The sequence below is a fragment of the Lissotriton helveticus genome, chromosome 5_1 (genome assembly GCF_964261635.1).
Source record: "Lissotriton helveticus chromosome 5_1, aLisHel1.1, whole genome shotgun sequence".
Classification (NCBI taxonomy): Eukaryota; Metazoa; Chordata; class Amphibia; order Caudata; family Salamandridae; genus Lissotriton; species Lissotriton helveticus.
The window spans coordinates 1721845899-1721863387 of NC_136065.1; the positions used below are offsets into that span (position 1 = coordinate 1721845899).

The following is a 17489-nucleotide window of genomic DNA, read 5'->3' on the forward strand; positions in this document are numbered from 1 at the left end:
TTACTCACACAAAACCATTGAAATTCCATATATAGTTAGTTGCACTAACTATATATGGCGCACCCGCAATCCACTGCTGATCATGTCACATATTACATCATTCATGACATGGTCAGTGACATCACTGATGACATCACTGATGACATCTCAAATGACATCACTGATGACATCACTGATGACATCTCATTTGACATCATTCTTGTGCTAATACGATAAACCTCTTCAGACTCTAATATAACCTTAGATACACTCAGTGTATACAGACACTCACACACTGCCACTCATCCATGGAGTTACTCACACACCCAGTCAGTCATGCAAAGAAACAATCTCACCTCCATTTCTTCAACTATACAGTTAAACACACCTTACTTATTGAAACATATACTAACACATATTTACTCTCTTATACAATCCCTGATACAAGTTCACAATGATCGATACAACCACTCACTCATTCAGTGGCTCTCATGCACAGTTATTTATATATGCCAACTCTCACATGTACTGTGTTTTACATATGTACTTACTATGACATGTAGCATTGAGATATCCATTCACTCATCAATACACTCATGCACACAGTCAACTGCCCATGTAGCTGTTTCCACATGCACTCTTGAACTCATACACCTAGTGAATAAACTGCTCACACATCTATGCATAGAGTCTCACACCTTCCAGCCACCCCCACACAAACTCAATCTCCCATAGAAATACTTGGGCAACCAATTAATAACACATATAGCCTCTCGTATAGCTAATGATCAACACATGCAGCAGTTTACAGAACAACAGACATAATGATGCACAAATTAAGACAGTTTAGTCACTAACCCATGCATTCAGTGAGACACATTTAATCACTCACTCATACAGTCAGTCATGCACCTACTAAATCCTTCATCCAGACACTTATACATCCACTCAAGACATATTTTAACTTTACAGAAAAATACAGTCACTGGATGTTGTCATCAGTGATGTCATCAGTGATGTCATTTGAGATGTCATCAGTGATGTCATCAGTGATGTCACTGACCATGTCATGAATGATGTAATATGTGACATGATCAGCAGTGGATTGCGGGTGCGCCATATATAGTTAGTGCAACTAACTATATATGGAATTTCAATGGTTTTGTGTGAGTAAAATAAGGTTTTTTAAATGCTAATTCCTAACTATATATGGTCTATAACCTATGGTTTTTTCAGTGAATATATATATACATATATATATATATATATATATATATATATATATATATATATATATTAACTACTGGCGGTCGCCAGTAGGTAGTTATAGTTAGGACCTAGCTACCATAGGAAATCCGCAACATTCTATTGGGAATAACTTTGGCGCCGGTGGAGGAATTTGCGTGTAATTTTCCAAAATTTAGGCCAGCTCCGCTCCGCTTTTTCCCTGGAAGTTTTGGGGGGATTCGTCATGCGGGGGCCGAGAAAAAAGGGGGGTCCCAAAACATGATTTCCCCATGTTAATTTCCATAGGACGAATAGACAAGGCTACAGCCCGAACCGCTAAATGGAATTACACCAAACTTTGCAAAATTGTAGGGACTGGAACGCAGAAGTGCCTTTTCTATATTTGGTGAAAATTGCTCCATTGGTTTTTCCGAAAATTAACTTAAAAATAAATTATATATCTATAGGCGCGCTTCGAGCGCTTACCGGTACGCGTACCGGGGAGCGCACCCGGCGCGACACGGATGTGCGCGAGCGGAAAGCTGATTGGCTCTCGTGTGTTTGTCAACATTCTAAACAGTCCGGAGAGTCTGCCATCTTGTGTCTCGGTAGAATCGAGACACAAGAGGTGAAAAAAAAGTGGGAACTGATTAAAAGGGGGCAGGGTAGACACCCCCTGACCCCCTAGGTTTTCTGAGGGGGGCCTAGAAGGATCCTGAAGGGCAAAAAAACTATATATTTTTTTTTAATTCACGGGGTAAGCGCTGGGTGCGTTCCCATGTACGCTTCCCGGTACGCGTACCCTGAGCGCACCACGGGGAAAAACAGTGAAAAAAGTTTGAGTAAATAAATAATTTAGAGTGCTTAGAGGTAGGGTAGCTCTGAAAAGAGCTGGTGCGTTATGTGGGTGTTTTTTCTACCTACAAGTAGGTACCGATGCAGAGTCTAAAATTCAAGAGGAAGACTCTATTCCCCTCATCTGTAAAATGTACACCATCTCTCCTATAGATGCCTTGCATGTTGCAACGCAAGTTGTTGTGGTATATGGAACCCATACCATAGTCTCTGAGGAAAGCAGAAACAGATTTATTCACATGTTTCCTTGCTTTCTCAATCTGTGGACAAAATTGGTTGGACCAGTTCCATTTTTGCCTTTGGCATATATTAGAATATACCAAGGCAGTTTTTGGAAAAAGTGACATCAATTGCCCAAAGATGTCCTTTAAAAGCATATCCAGACCTACCCCAGTCAAAGTGCCCAGGTCATTTCCACCACAGTGCACAATTATGAGGTCAGGGTGTGGTAGATGCATAAAGGATTTTACCAATGGTATCAATTGGTGACATCTCAATCCTCTCTGGCCAATCCACATAATATCCACATTTGGTAAATCAAGGTTGGGAATACCTCTGTTAGCTGCATATTTTTCACTCCAGTGAACAAAGCTATGACCCACAATCCAGACTTTTGGCATCTTCAAGGTAGATGTGGTTGTATTCAGATGAGTTATGGAAATGAAATGGCAATTTGAAAGTAGGAGTGAAGAAAAACAAGTGGTTGAGATGCAGTGCTCTTGAATGAGAAGAAATGATTGGTGATTTTTAAAGTTCTCCACTGAAAATTAGGGTGCATGCTTTTGTTTTTTGAAAAAAGTAATAGTAATGGTTGAGAAAAAGTTATTGAAAGAAACATTGCACATGATTAGCTAGTACATTGAGAGGTCAAACACCCTTGCTGGATTTATTTGCAACATAGTATGATGAACTTTTCAACTGTGTGCTGAGTTAGGTAGGAGTTGCCATGGTAACAGGCTGAATGAACACTGGGGGGATGGGTGAATATTATGTGAGTTTGAAAGTGTTGAAATGTAGAACCAATTAAAATGTCAGTTTGCTTTTTAAATAGTGTGGGAAGAATTTTTATTGGTTAACTCCAGGGATATGTGTGAAGACTTACAAGGAATCAGGGCCATTTGTGGTTGCAGTGTTTGAGGTGCATTTCAGAGATTCTGCTTAAGAAAATCTGGTGTGTGTGACTGACACTGTTCTAAACCTTCTAAAGCATTTTTAAAGGTGAGTTATGATTCATAGACTGCTGTATGCACTGTGGGGAAGATTAAGAAGCATATTGGGCTTCTTTATTCTTGCATTGTGTGTCATGTTTTTTTGTAATGCTGGCAATGGCAAAAAAATGAATTGAGCATATTGCCCCATCTCTCTCTTTGTGTGTGTCATTTCTCTCTTTGCGTGTGTCTCATGACACTCTGGTAAATGTTTTGTGGTAAAATGTCTGGCTTTAAAATTTTGGTCAAGGATCACACTGAGTGTCTGTGTGAAATATGGAATTTTATTTTCACATTTTTCAATAATGTCACCTGTGTCTGCTGACAGTTTGCCTCTCTTAGCTTAAAGGGTACTCTGTGCTTGTGTCTCATGTCACTTTGTACCTGCCCCATCTCTCTCTTTGTGTGTGTCATTTCTCTCTTTGCGTGTGTCTCAAGTCACTCTGGTAAATGTTTTCTGGTAAAATGTCTGGCTTTAAAATTTTGGTCAAGGATCACACTGAGTGTCTGTGTGAAATAAGGAATTACATTTTCACATTTTTCAATAATGTCACCTGTGTCTGCTGACAGTTTGCTTCTCTTAGCTTAAAGGGTACTCTGTGCCTGTGTCTCATGTCACTCTGGTAAATGCTTTCTGGTAAAATGTCTGGCTTTAAAATTTTGGTCAAGGACCACACTGAGTGTCTGTGTGAAATAAGGAATTATATTTTCACATTTTTCAATAATGTCACCTGTGTCTGCTGACAGTTTGCCTCTCTAAGCTTAAAGGCTACTCTGTGCCTGTGTCTCATATCACTTTGTACCTGCCCAATCTCTCTCTTTCTGTGTGTCATTTCTCTCTTTGTGTGTGTCTCATGTCACTCTGGTAAATGTTTTCTGGTAAAATGTCTGGCTTTAAAATTTTGGTCAAGGAACACACTGAGTTCTGTGTGAAATAAGGAATTATATTTTCACATTTTTCAATAATGTCACCTGTGTCTGCTGACAGTTTGCCTCTCTTAACTTAAAGGGTACTCCATGCCTGTGTCTCATGTCACTTTGTACCTGCCCCATCTCTCTCTTTGTGTGTGCCATTTCTCTCTTTGCGTGTGTCTCAAGTCACTCTGGTAAATGTTTTCTGGTAAAATGTCTGGCTCTAAAATTCTGGTCAAGGATCACACTGCGTGTCTGTGTGAAATAAGGAATTATATTTTCACATTTTTCAATAATGTCACCTGTATCTGCTGACAGTTTGCCTCTCTTAAAGGGTACTCTGTGCCTATTTCTCATGTCACTTTGTACCTGCCCAATCTCTCTTTTTCTGTGTGTCATTTCTCTCTTTCCGTGTGTCTCATGTCCCTCTGGTAAATGTTTTCTGGTAAAATGTCTGGTTTTAAAATTTTGCTCAAGGATCACACTGAGTGTTTGTGTGAAATAAGGAATTATATTTTCACATTTTTCAATAATGTCACCTGTGTCTGCTGATAGTTTGCTTCTCTTAGCTTAAAGGGTACTCTGTGCCTGTGTCTCATGTCACTCTGGTAAATGCTTTCTGGTAAAATGTCTGGCTTTAAAATTTTGGTCAAGGATCACACTGAGTGTCTGTGTGAAATAAGGAATTATATTTTCACATTTTTCAATAATGTCATCTGTGTCTGCTGACAGTTTGCCTCTCTTAGCTTAAAGGGTACTCTGTGCCTGTGTCTCATGTCACTTTGTACCTGCCCAATCTCTCTCTTTCTGTGTGTCATTGCTCTCTTTGCGTGTGCCTCATATCACTCTGGTAAATGTTTTCTGGTAAAATGTCTGGCTTTAAAATTTGTGTCAAGGATCACACTGAGTGTCTGTGTGAAATAAGGAATTATATTTTCAAATTTTTCAATAATGTCACCTGTGTCTGCTGACAGTTGGACTCTCTTAGCTTAAAGGTTTAAAGGCTTAAACATTAACATGTTCCTTCTACAAATTGTGTGAATTAACCTGCTACGCCTTCGACCGCTCTAACCACACAAGCATAAACGGAGATAAATTGCCTCTTATATAAAGAGGGTTTGGTATCACAGATAGTCTCACTGTATGTGGTAAACACAGAACGACAATATGAGAGGTTTTCTGTAATCCTGAAGTGCTGATGCAGTTTGCTGTTGTATGTTATTCTGCTGCTGTCCCTTCCAATGTCAAATGACATGAGTAGAGAGGTTTGCTCCAATTGTTGTGTTATGAGGGTTATGAGGGTGTTATGAGGGCTGCAAATGCACTTCTAGTTTTCTAAATTCTACAAGCCAACTAGCAGCTGGTGGGCAAGTTGGACCTAATAGGACTTGCCGTGATCTAAGTGCATGCTCCTCCTTTTCTTGAAGTTATCTTTTTAAGGGGTTCACAGCTGCCACTGCTTCCTGCACTGCACAGTGTAACTCCATCTATTGCCTTGAATCTCTTTTTGGTTACGATTAACTTCCTGACATATGGCTGTGAGCAGGTCCTAGGTTTCTGCTGACAAGGATGTTGTTTGCCTACATAATGGAAGAAAGTTTGGGATTAACTAAGACTGTGCCCTTCTTGACAGAGTATGTCTTCTGGAGGCATCTGGGCAGTACTTAAGATTCAACTCTGATTGGTCTGATAATGTGGGGTCATATGCTCTAACAATATGGTTGTTTGGCAACATTCTTAATATTTTTGACCTTTCCGTCTTCTGGAATCAAGTGGGATGGCTCTGAATAATCCTCATGACTGGGGAAAGTGAAAGGTTATAGGTTGTCTTCTATATGATTGGAGCAGGTAATTGGACACTGTTGGAAATGGCCCTTTCTGCAGGGTCATCCCCAAACGTGTGCCTTTCTCGTCCCCTTGTTGCTGAATTCATTTTTGATGGCTTAAGGACTCTGGGCACTCTACCACTGCTAGCCAATGCTAAAGTGCATATGCTATGTACTCTAAACATGTCTCAGGTCTGCCACTGCAGAGACTGTGTGGGCAGTTTTAAACTTCCATTTCGACCTGGCAAGTTCACCTATTTGCTAGACCCTTTTTTATTACATGTAAGTCACCACTATGATAGGCCTGAGGGCAGGGTGCAGTGTATTTAAAATATAGGACATGAACTTATTAGTTTTACATGTCCTGGTAGTGAAAATCTCAATTAAAATGTTCACTATTCCAAGGCCTATCACTTCCATAGGCTATCATTGTGATTACCTTGTTACACTTTAGATGTAATTTCCATTTGGGAAAAGATTTAAATTTGTTAGTTAGGTGTCTCTGGATTCACAATTTAAAATCACAACTATGGTGAAGTCAGGTTTTAAATTGTAAGTCTGAAAATGCCACTTTTAGAAAGTTGGCATTTTCTTACTTTAACCATCCTGTGCCACTGCCTGTCTCTGAATTATTTGTCTGGATTGGGTGAAAGTGTGTGCATTCCCTTTAGAAAGTCACAAACAAAGGGGGATGGGCTGTGACATTCACATCCCGATGGTTCATCACCAGGCTGATGGGAATTCATGTGCTATATTGGGAGTTGACACTTTCACCTGAATAGGGCTGTGCTTATTCCCATACAAAGAACTGCATACCCCCTAGTAGTAAGTCTGGAGCCAGGCCAGGAAAGATAAGTCCCTTGTGTTCTCTTTGAAGTCTCCCCCACTCAAATACACAACTGGGTAGAAGTACTGGACCCCAAACACCACCAAATAAGAACACTGACTGGAACAACGACATGCTGACAAGAAGAAGAGCTGCTGGGACTGCCATTGTGCTAACTGCTTTGCTGTGTTGGCCTGCTGCCTGCTTATTGCTGTGCTATGAGAGGGACTGTCACTTTGCTACTTGCCTTGTTGTGTTGGCCTGGTGCCTGCTTCTTCTTGCCTGAGAGGGAGCAGGACTGGACCTGCTCTCCACATCCTTGAACCCAAGTTCTCCAAGGTTTTGCAGGCTTGCTTTCTGTTTTGAAGTCTATGTGCCATAAAAGACTTTCTTTTACCCTGCTTCAGTTGCTGCACTCTGCCAACTGTGAGTCCTGCCCTACCGAGAGGTGGTAATCCATTACTGGGCCTTGAAAGTGGATTCTGCAATTGTTTTGCTACAAGATTTGATGCATTGACAACTTTGCATTGATCAGAACTTACGCATTGCCCTTCATTACCGCCTCAGAGCCCCACTTTGAGGACATCTCTATGATGATGTGGGACTCAACAACGAAGTTCAACAACGACGCAGCGCATGCTTAGTGACAGCATTGACGACGACACAGGACCCGACTGCGAGGCTCACTGAGGATGCAGTGCCTGAAATGTAAAGGGTTCGACGATGACGTGTGACCCAACTGCGAGGCTCAACAATGATGCATCAGCCCAACTGTGTGAATCATAACCGATACGTCAAGTCTTCAACGCTGATGCTTGCTCCATCCAAGGTACTTTTTTAGTAGGTCCTGAATAGCTCTAGTAGCCACCCTGCCCTCCATTGCAATTTGCCTGAACTTTCCAACATGAAAGCAAGTAACCCCTACATGCTATTTGCTTCTAAGCACTATATTGCAGTTTATCTGTACAAATTCATATCTCAGGTTCTACTTGTTGGAGTATTGTCATTTTGGTCTTGCTTTACTCATATAAATATACTGTATTTTTCTAAACTAGTGTGGAGTCTTTTTTGTGGTGTTTTCACTGTGTCAATGCAATTATGGAGTTGCACAATTACTTTACACATTGTCTCTTAGGTTAAACCTGACTGCTCTGTGCCAAGCTACCAAAGGGTGAACACAGGTTAATTAAGGTTGTGTATCTGGCTACCCTGACTAGTATTGTGATCCCTACTTGAACAGAAGCACACCTCTGCAAAATAGAGGCCCTATTTCTAACAGACATGCGCTTTGATCTGCACTGAGCTCTTCATATTGGGGTTCAGAATTACGAAGGGCGTGTATCACCATTACCTCATGGAAGCCATTAAGTGAGATTTACAATGCCACGCCAGTTGAAGAGAAACCTCAGACAGATTAGTAAAGAGGCTCTTCTTGACAAACTCAGCAATTACTGCTGCTCCCCCTACGCCAATATCAATATCGTCCATGACGAGTTTACTAACTGGTTAACAACAGCCTTGGATTCCCTTGCCCCTTTTAAGAAGCACTATGAGGCAAGAAAACGCCTCTCTGCCCCATGGTTTTCTGAGAGACTGAGAAAGCTCAGGCAGGTCTGTCTGCATCAGGAAAGAAAGTGGCGGATGGACCCCACTATAGCAGAAAGGTATCTGCATAAACTCAGGCTAAGGGAATATAAGCAAGCTATTAGCAAGGAAAAGGTCTCCTATTATTCAACTATAACAGAATCTATTAGATCCTCTAGGGAACTTTTTACGATGCTCAATTCCCTCTTAGCCCCCTCGACCAGTGCTAATACTGATGTCTCACAGGACCTTTGTGACAAGATGGCAGGTTTCTTCTATGCCAAAATCAAGGACATTTACTCCTCCTTGGAGAAGTTAAACTCGGCGGAGTTAAAACTAATCCCCCTCCTGATCCTTTGGTTGCACTCCTGGTGGACTGCCATTTGTGCTTCTTTCCCCCTATGCTTCAAGAGGATACTGAGCTGTTGTTAAGTGGGATCAGATCTGGTTGTCCTCTTGAACCCTGTCCTCTTAAGATTTTGAAACTAGGAAGGGAGGCTATTGCACCTCAACTGACCGCTATTCTCAATACCGCCATCTCCTCAGGCAAATTTCCAACTGCATTGAAAACTGCGGTGTTAATATCTCTGTTAAAGAAGGCTTCTCTTGACCCGATAGAGTTAAAAAACTATCGGTCCATTTCCCTTGTGCCCGTCCTAGAAAAACCTCTTAACCACCATCTCAGTTTCTACTTGGAAGAATTCCAATTGCTCGGTGGCTCGCAACATGGTTTCAGGAGTGTTGTTGAATGTTGAATGTTTTTAAAGACAACGGTTAATGCTGTCTTCGTACTGTGTTCACTCCTGAAACCATGGTCAGGTCCAGGAGGATCAGTAGAGTAGAATATGTGATGTTACAACGCATGCTAATACATCGCATGCCATTGCAATGCGATTTCTACATGTAGACTGGTTGGCAAGCTTCGGGAAATCGGGATAGAGGACACGGCACTCAATTTGCTTTCATCTTTCGTTACGGATCATTCACAAATAGTCAAGATGGGCCAATTTCTTTCTGCCTCAAAACAACTGTTTTGTGGAGTCCCCCAGGGATCCTCATTGAGTCCTACCCTCTGTAACATCTATGTAGCCCCGCTCAAGGCTGTTGTAAGGTCTTTTGGCCTAGAAGTCCTTTCCTACGCTGATGACACTCAGATTTTGATTTCCATCAAAGAGAGTGTCTCAGCCTCAGCAGTAAATTTCAAAAACTGTATGCAGGCGGTGGCTGCATGGATGATTGAGAATTACCTTAGACTCCACGGGGATAAAACTGAGGTTTTAATCTTTGGAGACCAGAGGGGCATCTGGTCAGATGCCTGGTGGCCTGTCTCTCTTGGATCTTGCCCTTCCTCCTGTCTTAGCGCCAAGAACCTAAGTATCACTGTGGACCCCTCTCTTTCATTGAGTTCCCAAATTAATAGAACTGTCTCTACCTGTTTTGGGAGGATACGGACTCTCAGGAAGATCTTCCGTTTCTTTTCCCTTCCAGCTCGGAAACAGGCAGTGGTGGCCCTTGTGGAATCAAGGTTAGATTACTGCAACACCCTTTATTTAGGGATAAACAAGGGACTCCTACATCGTCTTCAATTGGTGCAGAATGCCGATGCTAGGCTGGTTGTGGGTCTCCCTAAATTTCATTCAGTTTCAGCCACCATCAGAACCCTTCATTGGCTCCCACTGGGGAGGAGAATTGTGTTCAAAGCCCTGTGCTTGGTTCACAAGGCTGTCCAGAATAGGGGGTCAGAAGGCATCAATAAAATGTTCCAAAGATACCTTTCTGGCAAGAATTTGAGATCTGCTGGAAAGAATCGGGTAATAGCTCCCAGGGTTAGGAAAGTCAGGTGAGGGCATTTTCATTGATAGGGTCTAATTTGTGGAATTTGCTTCCTCCCACAATTTTCACTCTGGAAACCCATTCTTCATTTCGTAAATCCTTGAAGACCTGGCTTTTCACCTGTCCCAATCTTTCATCAGCCCTAATCTTTTAGCCCTGAATCATAGTGACATCTGACACTCTAATCTCTGTCCGCAGCGCCTTGATGCCCCTGGGCTTAGTTTGCGCTTTATAACACCTATATTCATTCATTCATTCATTCACACAGAGCCACCATGCATAGCTCTGCATGGCATAGTAAATATGGAGTAATGTAATGCAGCACAAGTCTCTGCCTTGCTGTCCTCTGCCCTGGGAAAATGCTCCATTGGTGGAGCATGGGTTGTTCCACAGATGGTATTTTGGCACATTCCCAAATATACTTACACAAGTAAACGTAGGAATGCCTAAAAATTCTACTCCATCCCAGGTGAGGTTTAACAAGGAGTTCACTACCACAAACGTTTTGCTCATCCCAAAGAATTCCTTTGTGTTTGCCACACATGTATTTTGTATGCACAGCATTTTCACACATGCAGCAGACATAGCAGACGGGTCATGCTATCAACAATGTTTGCATTGTGTTTACACCGAATTAGTATATCATCATGCGTGGATTATGGAGGTTTTTCTGCTGCTTCCCCCACTGCACTGCAAATTGTAATTGCAGAGCGCTACTCAATAAAGTGCATGCAGTTTATTAATTTACCCGTTGTGGTATTTATGTTAACTTGATCACGTTCTCTAAATGAAGGTCTGGTACTATGAATGCTCTTTCCCATGATCTAGGAGAATTTTCTTCTTACTATATTTAGTATGATACAACGAGAGCTAATTAACATAAGTCTTCATTAATGATTCGAATTACGGAAAGCATCCTGATGCCCTCTGAATATTTTTTTTCTTTATGAACTTGGAAGAACCTAATTAGTAATAAAATACACTAGTAATCGGAACATGGATTGATTGATAATTTTCTTTTCTATTTAACTTTGGTATTACGTTAACACTTAGGGAATATGAGTTTTATTTGCATACTTGCTGTTTTGGTTAAGCATCTATTTTTGTGTGTTGAAAGAATATAATATTGTTTATTGTTTATGGTTACTATCATGGATATTGTCACAATATTTGCTCTGAATTACTTGCATAATTATGCAGATAGTTACCATTGTGGCAACTCAGTGTTTCTGGGGCATTTTTGTTTCCTGCAGTGATAGAGAACTCAGGGAAGGTCTCCCTCTACATCCACAATCTGCTAAAATTGTACAAAAACGGCAAAGTGGAGATTAACTTATTTTTCCAATGAGCCTGAATATGTTAATTACACAATATTTGGAAGGTTTCAGATAATCCTCTTTCAAGAAACATGGGCTCAAGAGGAAATTAAGTTACCACGTAACAGTGGCTTTAAAACTAAAGATCGAAGAAGTGGAAATTGACCATTCGAGCATTTGAGCAATTTAGGTCTGGCCTCTTAGCCCAGGAAATAAGACTCCTTTGATGATAATAAATGTATATATTCATCCCCTTGGCAGCAAGAAAAAAGAAACAATAGATAAAATACTGAGCCTCTTGTTAACACTAAGCATGATGAATCCAGCTCCTTGGATCCTCTTGACAGGAGTCTAGGGATCAAATATTGGAGGTAATTGATCAAATTTGGCATATCCTGGCAACTGATGCAATTAAACAACAATCTGACAGAATGGGCAAAGAAGTGGTGAGAAAACTGGAGCATCACAGCCTTCGAGTTTTGAATGGCAGAGTGGAACCGGACATTCCAGCTCAGGCGACCCATTTTGTGGCACAATCCAAAGCTGTTATTGATTACACCCTAGTGTCCCTCCCATTATATCAATCAATAATAAGCTACAACCTAGGAAATTGGCAGGAAAGTGATCACCAGCCACAAATGATCAGCCTCAATCTAAATATTACCCGACACGAACAAACTGCCCCTGAGTTAGGGGAGCCTATTGGTCTGAACTATAGGAGGCTAAACTGGACAGTAAATAATATACAAAACATCGAACAGGAAGCAAGAGTCCAGTGGGAAGAAGAGTTAAATAAAATAGATCAAAATCCATTGACCCTTTAGGAGCAGTTTATAATTAACCTAGTGGAGAAAAATGCTGTGCGTTCAAAAGGCATGGTAACAACGGCTACATCTTTACCCAAAAAAATGACTGTTCAACTTAAGATAGCAAAAAGGAAATTGAACAATGCCCTGTGGGTCCTAAGAAATCAAGCATCCTCCAATGTCAGGAGTGAGATACTACCAAAAATGAGGTCACTCTACAAAAAAGAGGTATGTATACAAACAAAAAACAAACTTAATCTGTTCTGGAGTAAAATCAATTATGCAGCAAAACGCAAAGATGCACAAGAGTTTTGGAGACTGGTTAATAAAGCCAATGGAAGGAATCAACGACAAGTGACTACAAATATATCTGAAGAAGTCTGGGAAAAGCATTTGGGATTCATGACAGGTTGCACAAGAAATCTAATAAAGCCAACAGTAGTAAGTTCAGTGGACAACACAAGGGACAATGACAACGCAAGGAATAATACCCAGCTAATGATCCAGCAAACAATAGTGGAAAAAATTACAAGTTCTAGCAGACGGAGTAGTGCTCCAGGGCCAAATGGCCTTCCTCAAGCACTATTTCAAGAAAATCCACAATATTGGGCAAAGAAACTGACAAACTTATTCAATTGGGTTTTGACAAAGGAAGAAGTCCCAGACAAATGGAGGCGTTCAATTTTGGCCATGATTTACAAAGCTGTTCAAGCCTCAGATCCTGCTAATTATAGACTTATAGCTTTAATGGATTGTGAAGCAAAGTTTTTTGCTAAATGTCTGCTGGCAGAACTAACGGCTTGGGTTGATGCCAGTAATCTACTTCCAAAGAATCAAACAGGGTTTATTAAAGGCATAGGGACGATTATTAATATTCAAATGCTATTTCTTATAATGGAAATGGCCAGGCGCCCTAAGGTGAACCTTCATTTGTATTTTATTGATTTTAGCTTGGCTTTCGACACTTTGCATAGAAATATTCTTTGGAACAAATTAACGGAAATAGGAATTGCACCGAGTCGGCTGAGAACGATACAATTGTTATATACCAATACTTGGATGAGAGTAAGGTTGGGACAGGGCACAGTACTGTCAAACAAAATGATTATAAGGGACGGGTTAAAGCAAGGATGTGTTTTGGCCCCAACCTTGTTCAACTTGTATTTAGCTGGTATTTCATCAAGGCTTATTGAAATTAATTCTTACTCACCAACTGTGGCATGTTTTAATGTTTCATATTTACTGTATGCCGATGATATTGTATTAATAAGTTACACCAAGGTGGGGTTGCAGAGATTAATTAGTGAAAGTGCAGATTATGTCTCTACTCATGGGCTAAAGGTTGACTTAAAAAAGACAAAAACAATGCTGGTGACTAGGGGGTTGGTGGCAAGACCAAAATTGAGAATGTAAGGTTCTGTTTTAGCATCGGTTACTGAATATAGATATCTGGGCGTTATAATAAATGCTAGGGGCACGGGTAAAAATCAGTGCGCTGCACTACAGAGAAGAAATAACTCATTATTTGCAGTATTTTCCACACTCCAGAATAACTAATAAGGGCTTTCCCTTAATCCATTATTACAAATTATGTCAGTTAAACATGTTCCAACTCTCGCATATGGAGTAGAGACCTTAAGAGGATGTCCTGACAACACCATAGATAAACTAGTGACAGGGACCTACAGATCCCTGTTTAATTTTCCTCGACAAACAGTTGAGGAGCATATTTAAAATTGTGCCATAAAATTAGAAGGGATAATAACTCCTCGCTTATGACAGTGGTCTGGGAGGCAATATGTGATAATAAACGTAAGCAGGTTCATGAATATTTTAAACTGGCGATAGACATGTTCAAGGCAGAGCAACTATGGGTCTTACCCCTCTCACAAGTGGCTCTGGGTGCAGTAATACATTGTCATCTTTATGGGATAAAGCAGCACTGGCAAAGAGATCCCATGCGTGGATAGTTATTGTTTCGTACGGTATGTTAAAACCTCAGAGCTATCTACGAGTCACAAATAGCCAAAGGGCAAAACTGAAGCTTAAGAATCTACGATTTGGAAATAGCCAATTTCTTTGAGACGCCCCTGCATGGAAAATGATGAGTAGTGAGAGGACGTGTCGCCTCTGTAACCACAAGAGAGAAGATATTTGCCATATCATTTGTAGCTGCCCTGCTCTAATAGGTGATCGTAGGAGGCTGTTAAGGTTGGACTTCAATAGTCAAATGATACAAACATGTCGACAAGCAGTCATAGCCAGTTTACAAGGAGAAAGTTTGCAATTCATAGGCAGACTTTTGAAGTTTATAGAAATAGTGAAGAAGAAACTGCTTAACTGTGGACAATGAGGATTGTTTTATATATTCTTGTTTTAGTATAAATTGATGAAAAGTACCTTTTAATTTCTTGGTTTTAATACAAGGATATGGAATTGATAATGAACGAAAATGTAAGAAGAATTGAACAAAGGTGTTTTAATTTTAAGTTTTTATTAACTAAACAATAAAAAATGTTTTCATTCATTCATTTCATTCATTTTTCATTCACTAGCAATCGGAACCTGGCTTGATTAATCATTTTCTTTTTTATTTAACTTTGGTATTACGTTAACACTTAGGGAATATGAGTTTTATTTTTGTACTTGCTGTTTTGGTTAAGCATCTATTTTTGTGTGTTGAAAAAATATTATATTGTTTATTGTTTATGGTTACTATCATGGATATTCCCACATTATTTGCTCTTAATTACCTGCATAATTATGCAGATAGTTCCCATTGTGGCAGCTTAGTATTTCTGGGGCATTTTTATTCCATGCAGTGATAGAGAACTCAGGGAAGGTCTCCCTCTACATCCACAGTCCGCTAAAATTGTACAAAAATGGCTAAGTGGAGATTAACTTATTTTTCCAATGTGCCTGAATATGTTAATTTCACAATATTATTAAGTCCTTTCTGACCATTAATGCAATTAGTCTACATGAATTCAGTTACCTAAATAATATTATTCATTGATGAATGTATTTTTTGTTTTTAGGGAACAAGGTATTGAAAAGGAAGATGAGTTAAGAAGAAAAATTACTCAAAGAGTGAAGTGTGATGTCACTGCAAAGGACCCGTTATCGCCTAAAGTCCTGCCTCCTGTGGACTGTCTATTCCTGGTTCATTGTTTAGAAGGTGTATGTCCTGACAAAGAAGCCTACCTGAATGCATTGGAAAATCTCTCCACATTGTTGAAAAGTGGGGGTAATTTGTTAATGATTGCGTGGCTCAACTGCACATTTTTCATGATAGGAAGTTACAAAGTTCCAAGTCTATGCGTTGATGAAGAGTTGATGAAGAAATTGCTAACTGAAACAGGCTTTGTCATTGAAGAACTCACAGTAGTTCCTAGATATGAAAAGCACCTTTATTCTCGTACTGATGCAGACGCTGCGATATATGTTGTTGCAAAAAAAGTTTAAATTTCTCATTGCATGCATTTATTTTTGCCTCCCAGCGCTCAAGCCCAGTCACAAATACTCATTTAAGGAGACGCATGTTCACAGTATTTTAAATGAACAATGACAACAAGATAATTATTATGGATAAACAATATCACTCAAGAAAATAGTCACAGAATTGCATATATAGCAGTTTTCACATTAAAGCCAGACCAATGCTTTTGCCATGGCTTATTTGTTTTTCTCTGTGAGATGCTCTAAGTATAAAGGGTATACCATTCATTTGTTCTGTCTTTACTATGCCATAGAATCCAAACTGCACATCAATGTTAAGTCCAAACTGAAGTTGTCCCTACCTTGCTGTCAGTTGTAGCAGATGTTGTCCCTGCTAGAGTAGAAGTTATTGCTACTGCTGTGGTCTATCTGTTGTGGAAGTTGTTGTGTTTGCTGTTGTGCCTGTGTGGTTACTGTTTGTTATGTATATTGTGCCTTTTCCCACGCTTGATTTGCATGTGCCCGTCAATCAATCAAAAGTGAAAGCATAGGATTAGTAGAATGCTGAATGTGTGTGATTAATATGATGCACATTTAAGTTATCGTATTACGAGTTTGCAATGTGGTAATCAAGCTTACCTGAATATATTTTCACAATTTCATCTAAACGCGGAATACTCTATTTTACATTCACTACTTTTTTATTTTTAAGAGTTTCTAGAAGGATGATAGCTGCACATCCTCTTTATTGTTACTGCTCAAAGGAACATGATCTAATAGAATAAAAAAATGAAAAGGGCATCAGGCCACTTTTTGTTAATTATTATAGCTCAGGGTTTCTAATAAAAATTAGGGTATACAAGCCAGGCATAGAGAGTGAAAGGGAGACTGGAATCTTTACACCAAGCAACACTGAGACAGGTTGTACACATTCATATACTTTTGGTCCCAATGGAAGGTCACTTGGGATGCATTGGACTTCGCTTACAGATGTATCAGTGCAGCTGGTCTCATGAGAGAAGAATATCAGACCTTGCCATTTTCATAAACATAGAACTCAATTGTTCCAATAAGAATGTGGCTGTGAACCTTCTCTGAAACTCAAAATAGGTTTTATTTTCTGCTATGCTAGAATTAGATCAGCACTTAAAAATAGCGGAATGAGGTTGGATTGCTATAGATCAAAAATAGCAATCATGTTGGAGTGTTATCCATTAATAATGCTTTTTGGAAACATTGCTGCTGCCATTTAATTTGTCTTCATTGTGATTACAATTCACACTGTGTTTCCCACACTAGGATTCTGATATTAAACACATTTTTAAAATGTATCCTCGTGTTCTATTGTTCTTGAGGGTGTTATTTCTTAATTAAGGGGGTTTTGTAGGTCCACTAATTGTCCTTATATTGTCATATGATATTGTTACTAGAAACACCTCTTGCTCAAATATTGCTCAGTTGAGTGTGGAATGTTTATAGTACAGCTGTTTTTCTGATTCGCATTGGGTTATTGACTGAGTCCTTATTGCCAGGGGTCTAAAAAAGTGAGGGGCATAAATGCAAGAATCGGCGTAAAACATTGCTAACGTTAGGTAGCGGCAACATTTTTATTGCCTCGCACCAACAGAAACCATTGCCATGTTAGCAACGTATGTACAAGATGAAGCGATAGCTTCAGA

General features: G+C 39.9%; 1 protein-coding gene across 2 annotated transcripts in view; it reads left to right on the top strand.

The window, feature by feature from the left end:
• The window catches only part of LOC144753799 (nicotinamide N-methyltransferase-like), a 501337-nt gene extending 484218 nt beyond the window's left edge, over nucleotides 1–17119 (top strand). For both annotated transcript variants that reach the window (XM_078641370.1, XM_078641371.1), the window contains one exon: nucleotides 15411–17119. In XM_078641370.1, the coding sequence (XP_078497496.1) occupies nucleotides 15411–15837 (427 nt within the window). In that variant the 3' untranslated portion in view covers nucleotides 15838–17119. The remainder of the gene's footprint in view (nucleotides 1–15410) is intronic.
• Nucleotides 17120–17489: the final 370 nt, after the last annotated feature.